The sequence below is a fragment of the Oncorhynchus masou genome, chromosome 2, assembly GCF_036934945.1.
Source record: "Oncorhynchus masou masou isolate Uvic2021 chromosome 2, UVic_Omas_1.1, whole genome shotgun sequence".
Classification (NCBI taxonomy): domain Eukaryota; kingdom Metazoa; phylum Chordata; class Actinopteri; order Salmoniformes; family Salmonidae; genus Oncorhynchus; species Oncorhynchus masou.
In genome coordinates, this window is record NC_088213.1 from 4,342,649 (window position 1) to 4,350,914 (window position 8,266).

The 8,266-nt window shown below is 47.6% G+C and overlaps 1 protein-coding gene across 1 annotated transcript in view; it reads left to right on the forward strand.

The window, feature by feature from the left end:
- Positions 1 to 6,280, forward strand: part of herc1 (HECT and RLD domain containing E3 ubiquitin protein ligase family member 1) — a 273,217-nt gene extending 266,937 nt beyond the window's left edge. The window contains exons 79-81 of the mRNA XM_064983713.1: positions 809 to 934; positions 2,929 to 3,108; positions 4,999 to 6,280. Of these exons, the coding sequence (XP_064839785.1) occupies positions 809 to 934; positions 2,929 to 3,108; positions 4,999 to 5,184 (492 nt within the window). The 3' untranslated portion in view covers positions 5,185 to 6,280. The remainder of the gene's footprint in view (positions 1 to 808; positions 935 to 2,928; positions 3,109 to 4,998) is intronic.
- The last annotated feature ends 1,986 nt before the right edge of the window (positions 6,281 to 8,266 follow it).

Consider the following 8,266-nt stretch of genomic DNA (forward strand, 5'->3'; position numbering starts at 1 on the left):
ATAACTAGACTATATTGTGTACAGTACATGTCTCTGTTAGACTCTAAGGTGTTTAGATTACATGTCTCTGTTAGACTCTAAGGTGTTAGAGTACATGTCTCTGTTAGACTCTAAGGTGTTTAGAGTACACTACATGTCTCTGTTAGACTCTAAGGTGTTAGAGTACAGTACATGTCTCTGTTAGACTCTAAGGTGTTTAGAGTACAGTACATGTCTCTGTTAGACTCTAAGGTGTTAGAGTACATGTCTCTGTTAGACTCTAAGGTGTTAGAGTACAGTACATGTCTCTGTTAGACTCTAAGGTGTTAGAGTACATGTCTCTGTTAGACTCTAAGGTGTTAGAGTATATGTCTCTGTTAGACTCTAAGGTGTTTAGAGTACACTACATGTCTCTGTTAGACTCTAAGGTGTTTAGAGTACAGTACATGTCTCTGTTAGACTCTAAGGTGTTAGAGTACATGTCTCTGTTAGACTCTAAGGTGTTTAGAGTACACTACATGTCTCTGTTAGACTCTAAGGTGTTTAGAGTACAGTACATGTCTCTGTTAGACTCTAAGGTGTGCGAGTACAGTACATGTCTCTGTTAGACTCTAAGGTGTTAGAGTACACTACATGTCTCTGTTAGACTCTAAGGTGTGAGAGTACAGTACATGTCTCTGTTAGACTCTAAGGTGTTAAGAGTACAGTACATGTCTCTGTTAGACTCTAAGAACCACTTGTTTCATATCTCCCATCCCCCCTGTCTTCCTCCTTCCCCTGTCCCTCTCTCTCTCTCCCCCATCTCTCTCCCTCCCTCCTCCTCTCCCAGGTGGCGGTGGTGCGTGAGGGCATGTCCTGGATCGTCCCTGTCCCTCTCCTCTCCCTCCTCACAGCCAAACAACTGGAACAGATGGTTTGTGGGATGCCAGAGATCAGTGTGGACGTGCTCAAGAAGGTCTCATTACTTGGTCTTCCGTTTGTTTTCATCTCTTTCATTTTATTGTTTTGCTGTAAACTGACTGACGAAGTGATGATTGGCTGACTGACTGACTGACTGACTGACTGACTGACTGACTGACTGACTGACTAAGTGATGATTGGCTGGCTGGCTGACTGACTGACTGACTGAGTGATGATTGGCTGGCTGACTGACTGACTGACTAAGTGATGATTGGCTGGCTGACTGACTGACTAAGTGATGATTGGCTGACTGACTGCCTGACTGACTGACTGACTGACTGACTAAGTGATTATTGGCTGACTGACTGTCTGACTAAGTGATGATTGGCTGATGATTGGCTGACTGACTGATTGACTGACTGACTAAGTGACGATTGGCTGACTGACTGACTGACTGACTGACTAAGTGATGATTGGCTGACTGACTGATTGATTGACTGACTGATTGATTGACTGACTGATTGTTGTATTGATGTCTGTATTAGTGGCTGTATTAATTACAGGTAGTGTGGTACCATGAGGTAATGGCTGTATTAATTACAGGTAGTGAGGTACCATGAGGTAATGGCTGTATTAATTACAGGTAGTGAGGTACCATGGGGTAATGGCTGTATTAATTACAGGTAGTGTGGTACCTTGAGGTAATGGCTGTATTAGTGGCTGTATTAATTACAGGTAGTGTGGTACCATGAGGTAATGGCTGTATTAATGGCTGTATTAATTACAGGTAGTGTGGTACCTTGAGGTAATGGCTGTATTAGTGGCTGTATTAATTACAGGTAGTGTGGTACTGTGAGATAATGGCTGTATTAATTCCAGGTAGTGTGGTACCGTGAGGTAATGGCTGTATTAATTACAGGTTGTGTGGTACCGTGAGGTAATGGCTGTATTAATGGCTGTATTAATTACAGGTAGTGTGGTACCTTGAGGTAATGGCTGTATTAATTACAGGTAGTGTGGTACTGTGAGATAATGGCTGTACTAATTCCAGGTAGTGTGGTACCATGAGGTAATGGCTGTATTAATTACAGGTTGTGTGGTACCTTGAGGTAATGGCCGATATTAGTGGCTGTATTAATTACAGGTAGTGTGGTACCGTGAGGTAATGGCTGTATTAATTACAGGTAGTGTGGTACCGTGAGGTAATGGCTGTATTAATTACAGGTAGTGTGGTACCATGAGGTAATGGCTGTATTAATTACAGGTAGTGTGTTACCGTGAGGTCATGGCTGTATTAATTACAGGTAGTGTGGTACCATGAGGGTAATGGCTGTATTAATTACAGGTAGTGTGGTACCATGAGAGTAATGGCTGTATTAATTACAGGTAGTGTGGTACCATGAGGTAATGGCTGTATTAATTACAGGTAGTGTGGTACCGTGAGGTAATGGCTGTATTAATTACAGGTAGTGTGGTACCATGAGGTAATGGCTGTATTAATTACAGGTAGTGTGTTACCGTGAGGTAATGGCTGTATTAATTACAGGTAGTGTGGTACCATGAGGTAATGGCTGTATTAATGGCTGTATTAATTACAGGTAGTGTGGTACCATGAGGGTAATGGCTGTATTAATGGCTGTATTAATTACAGGTAGTGTGTTACCGTGAGGTAATGGCTGTATTAATTACAGGTAGTGTGGTACCATGAGGTAATGGCTGTATTAATGGCTGTATTAATTACAGGTAGTGTGGTACCATGAGGGTAATGGCTGTATTAATTACAGGTAGTGTGGTACCATGAGGTAATGGCTGTATTAATTACAGGTAGTGTGGTACCATGAGGGTAATGGCTGTATTAATTACAGGTAGTGTGGTACCATGAGGTAATGGCTGTATTAATTACAGGTAGTGTGGTACCATGAGGTAATGGCTGTATTAATGGCTGTATTAATTCCAGGTAGTGTGGTACCATGAGGTAATGGCTGTATTAATTACAGGTAGTGTGGTACCATGAGGTAATGGCTGTATTAATGGCTGTATTAATTCCAGGTTGTGCGGTACCGTGAGGTAGAAGAGCATCACACTCAGGTCCAGTGGTTCTGGCAGACCCTAGAAGACTTCTCCAACGATGAGAGGGTTCTGTTCATGCGCTTCGTCTCGGGACGGTCCAGGCTGCCCGCCAACACAGCTGACATCTCCCAGAGGTTCCAGATCATGAAGGTGGACAGGGTAAGACAAACACCGCTGCCAACACACACACACACATCTCCCAGAGGTTCCAGATCATGAAGGTGGACAGGGTAAGACAAACACCGCTGCCAACACACACACACACACGCACACACACATCTCCCAGAGGTTCCAGATCATGAAGGTGGACAGGGTAAGACAAACACCGCTGCCAACACACACACGCACACACACATCTCCCAGAGGTTCCAGATCATGAAGGTGGACAGGGTAAGACAAACACCGCTGCCAACACACACACACACACGCACACACACACACCTCCCAGAGGTTCCAGATTATGAAAGGGGTGAGTGAGAAAGGCCATCCCCACCGACCGACATCAGCTGTCAGCCAGACTAGACATGGTTACAAGAGAATGTTGATGATGTAATGAACACCCCTCTCTCTCTGTTCCACCCCCCTCTCTCTCTGTTCCACCCCCCCTCTCTCTCTGTTCCACCCCCTCTCTCTGTTCCACCCCCTCTCTCTCTCTCTGTTCCACCCCCCTCTCTCTCTGTTCCACCCCCCTCTCTCTCTGTTCCACCCCCCCCTCTCTCTCTGTTCCACCCCCTCTCTCTCTGTTCCACCCCCCTCTCTCTCTGTTCCACCCCCCCTCTCTCTCTGTTCCACCCCCCCCCTCTCTCTCTGTTCCACCCCCCTCTCTCTCTGTTCCACCCCCCTCTCTCTCTCTGTTCCACCCCCCTCTCTCTCTGTTCCACCCCCTCTCTCTCTGTTCCACCCCCCCTCTCTCTCTGTTCCACCCCCCTCTCTCTGTTCCACCCCCCTCTCTCTGTTCCACCCCACCTCTCTCTCTGTTCCACCCCCCTCTCTCTCTGTTCCACCCCCCTCTCTCTCTGTTCCACCCCCCCTCTCTCTCTCTGTTCCACCCCCTCTCTCTCTGCCCCCCCCCTCTCTCTCTCTCTGTCCCCCACCTCTCTCTCTCTGTCCCCCCCTCCCCCCCCCCTCTCTCTCCCCCCCCTCTCTCTTTACCCCCCTTTCCCCCCCCTCTCTCTCCCCCCCCCCCTCTCTCTCTGTCCCCCCCCTTTCCCCCCCCCCCTCTCTCTCTTTACCCCCCTTTCCCCCCCCTCTCTCTCCCCCCCCCCTCTCTCTCTGCCCCCCCCCCCCCCTCTCTCTCTGCCCCCCCTCTCTCTCTGCCCCCCCCTCTCTCTCTTTACCCCCCTTTACCCCCTCTCTCTCTGTCCCCCCCTCCCCCCCTCTCTGCCCCCCCCTCTCTCTCTCTGTCCCCCCCCTCTCTCTCTGCCCCCCCCCTCTCTCTGTCCCCCCCTCTCTCTCTGCCCCCCTCTCTCTCTGCCCCCCCCTCTCTCTCTGCCCCCCCTCTCTCTCTGCCCCCCCTCTCTCTCTGCCCCCCCTCTCTCTCTGCCCCCCCCTCTCTCTGCCCCCCTCGTCTCTGCCCCCCCTCTCTCTCTGCCCCCCCCTCGTCTCTGCCCCCCTCTCTCTCTGCCCCCCCCCTCTCTCTCTGCCCCCCCTCTCTCTCTGCCCCCCCCCTCTCTCTCTTTACCCCCCTTTACCCCCCCTCTCTCTGTCCCCCCTCTCACCCCCCCCCTCTCTCTGCCCCCCTCTCTCTCTCTCTGCCCCCCCTCTCTCTCTGTCCCCCCTCTCTCTCTGCCCCCCCCTCGTCTCTGCCCCCCCTCTCTCTCTGCCCCCCCCTCGTCTCTGCCCCCCCTCTCTCCCCCCCCTCGTCTCTGCCCCCCCCTCTCTCTGCCCCCCCCCCTCGTCTCTGCCCCCCTCTCTCTCTGTCCCCCCTTCCCCCCCCACTCTCTCTCTGCCCCCCCTCTCTCTCTCTGCCCCCCCCCTCTCTCTGCCCCCCCCCCCCTCTCTCTCTCTGCCCCCCCCTCTCTCTGCCCCCCCCCCCCCCCCCCCATACAGCCCTATGACAGCCTGCCGACCTCCCAGACCTGTTTCTTCCAGCTGCGCCTGCCTCCTTACTCCAGCCAGACGGTGATGGCAGAGAGACTCCGCTACGCCATCAACAACTGTCGCTCCATCGACATGGACAACTACATGTTGTCACGCAATGTAGACAACGCCGAGGGCTCGGACACGGACTACTGACCAACCACAGTCTGCCCAGACCCTCACCACACACATACACACACACGCAATGTAGACAACGCCGAGGGCTCGGACACGGACTACTGACCAACCACAGTCTGCCCAGACCCTCACCACACACATACACACACACACACGCAACGTAGACAACGCCGAGGGCTCGGACACGGACTACTGACCAACCATAGTCTGCCCAGACCAGATGCACCGTCAAAACAACACACCTTCACAGACCCTCACCACACACACACACACACACAACATAGACCCAGGAAAGACCGGGCCTGGATGGAATATAGACTGTCCTCTCCTCTCACAGACCCTCACCACACACACACACACACCCACAACATAGACCCAGGAAAGACCGGGCCTGGATGGAATATAGACTGTCCTCTCCTCTCACAGACCCTCACCACACACACACACACACCCACAACATAGACCCAGGAAAGACCGGGCCTGGATGGAATAGACTGTCCTCTCCTCTCACAGAGCGTCACACAGCAGAAACCCAGAAGGACGGCATCTTCTCCGTTGCCCGTTATCAACGTACAGTAGGAAGTCACAGAGTAGCAACAACAACAGAGAGTTCATTTACCTGTACGGAAAAAGGCCCGGGTCACTTTTGAACATTTCATTAATATTCCATGTTTCTCTACTACTCTCAACACATAAGACATAATGGATGGATTTGATTCAATGTTTTTATTTTTCACCAAATGGGTTTTTATTTAGTAATGTTGTTGTTTTTTTTTAAAGCAAATTTTAAAAAACCCAGAAGCAGTTCATTGAGTATTATTATTATCATTATGGTTGGTTTTTTTCATCGCTTCATTTCTTTCAGGTTTTTTTTTGTTTTAGCATGGAGGTTTGTTTATTTAGTCTTTGGGGAAATGTGTATAAGAGTATTCATTCACCCCAAGTGAAGAAGAAAATAAAAAATGATGTTGTACAATTGTGTATAATGTTTCAGTAGGAAAATGTTTTACATAAATATCCATATTTATTTTTGTTTTCAATTTTTAAATTGCCAATGCTGGGGTTTCCTAAAGCAGGAACAAACAAACAAAAAAACTCAATAAAATGCTTCAGAACGGACTTGTTACGTTTATTCTGTGATCAATAGTGGGGTCTTGGAAGTGGTCAGTTTAGAAATTAAACCAACGTGAACTCAGAATATTACAATTATAATACAAAACGTTATGGAGAAACACTTTGTTTCGCAGAAAACAAATATCACATTTATTTTTATTACAGTATAAAATGTCACAAAAGGCCACCTTTTAGGGAGGTAAAGTAAATCAACCTTGAACATTGTTGTCCAAAAAATATTTACACAAAAAACAAAAAAAACTCCATCCCATCGTTTGAGTCAGAAGACATTGTTCAACAATGTGTATGTTGTTCACACATGAGCCAGTTTAGAATCACATGGTATCTAGTATCTGGTGTCAGATATTGTTGTTATGTCACATGTTATCTAGTATCTGGTGTCAGATATTGTTGTTTACATCACATCTAGTATCTGGTGTCAGATATTGTTGTTTACATCACATGGTATCTAGTATCTGGTGTCAGATATTGTTGTTTACGTCACATGGTATCTAGTATCTGGTGTCAGATATTGTTGTTTACGTCACATGGTATCTAGTATCTGGTGTCAGATATTGTTGTTTACATCACATCTAGTATCTGGTGTCAGATATTGTTGTTTACATCACATGGTATCTAGTATCTGGTGTCAGATATTGTCGTTTACGTCACATGGTATCTAGTATCTGGTGTCAGATATTGTTGTTTACGTCACATGGTATCTAGTATCTGGTGTCAGATATTGTTGTTTACATCACATCTAGTATCTGGTGTCAGATATTGTTGTTTACATCACATGGTATCTAGTATCTGGTGTCAGATATTGTCGTTTACGTCACATGGTATCTAGTATCTGGTGTCAGATATTGTTGTTTACATCACATGGTATCTAGTATCTGGTGTCAGATATTGTTGTTTACATAACATGGTATCTAGTATCTGGTGTCAGATATTGTCGTTTACATCACATGGTATCTGGTGTCAGATATTGTTGTTTACATCACATGGTATCTGGTGTCAGATATTGTTGTTTACATCACATGGTATCTGGTGTCAGATATGATTCCCACATTGACTGCATCCCAAATGGCCCCATTGGGGACCCAGCCATTATCTGGTGTGTAGAAGGATTGTCAGAGTTAATGGTTAACTGGATAGAACAGGAAATGGCTGGTAGGAGGGACTGGGGCTGTTATATTGTCCCTCACTCTGTAGCTAAGGCTCTCTATGGAAGACTGTCTCTCTCTGTCTCTGTCTTTATAGTCTGTCTCTCTCTCTGTCCGTCTGTCTTCATAGTCTCTCTGTCTCTCTCTCTCTCTGTCTTCATAGTCTGTCTCTGTCTCTCTCTCTGTCTTCATAGTCTGTCTGTCTCTCTCTGTTGTTATAGTCTGTCTGTCTCTCTCTCCATCTCTCTCAGTTCACCACATTACAGCCCAAGTGAAATGCTTGACAGGCACTGTCTGTCTGTGTCTGTCTGTCTGTCTGTCTGCCGGTGACCAGATAAATCTTCTCTTGGTGTAGTTCAAGGTCTCCACAGTGACCCTTGGCGTGTCACACAGGAGGAGCAGGGAGTCGTGTCAGGGCCAAGCTGATAGGTGGAATGGCTGACGTCAGTTTGTTGTTGTTGTTGTTGTTGTTGTTGTTGATCCTATCTATGGTCCAACATGGACATGGTGTCAACATGAGGTCGTGTCAGGGCCAAGCTGATAGGTGGAATGGCTGACGTCAGGTTGTTGTTGTTGTTGATCCTATCTATGGTCCAACATGGACATGGTGTCAACATGAGGTCGCGCTATTGTGTCAACTAACAAAAACAAGTGGACTGAAGGAAGAGGAAGAGTCCAACTGTCAGTGCTAGTTACCTTTCAATGGGATACTCCTCTACCAGGATGGATATCAGGGGGCCATGTGGGATCTAATCACATTCTGTCAGCTGTCGGAATAACTAGAGCCCATATCCCAGTATTCCTGGTATTATTTATGATTT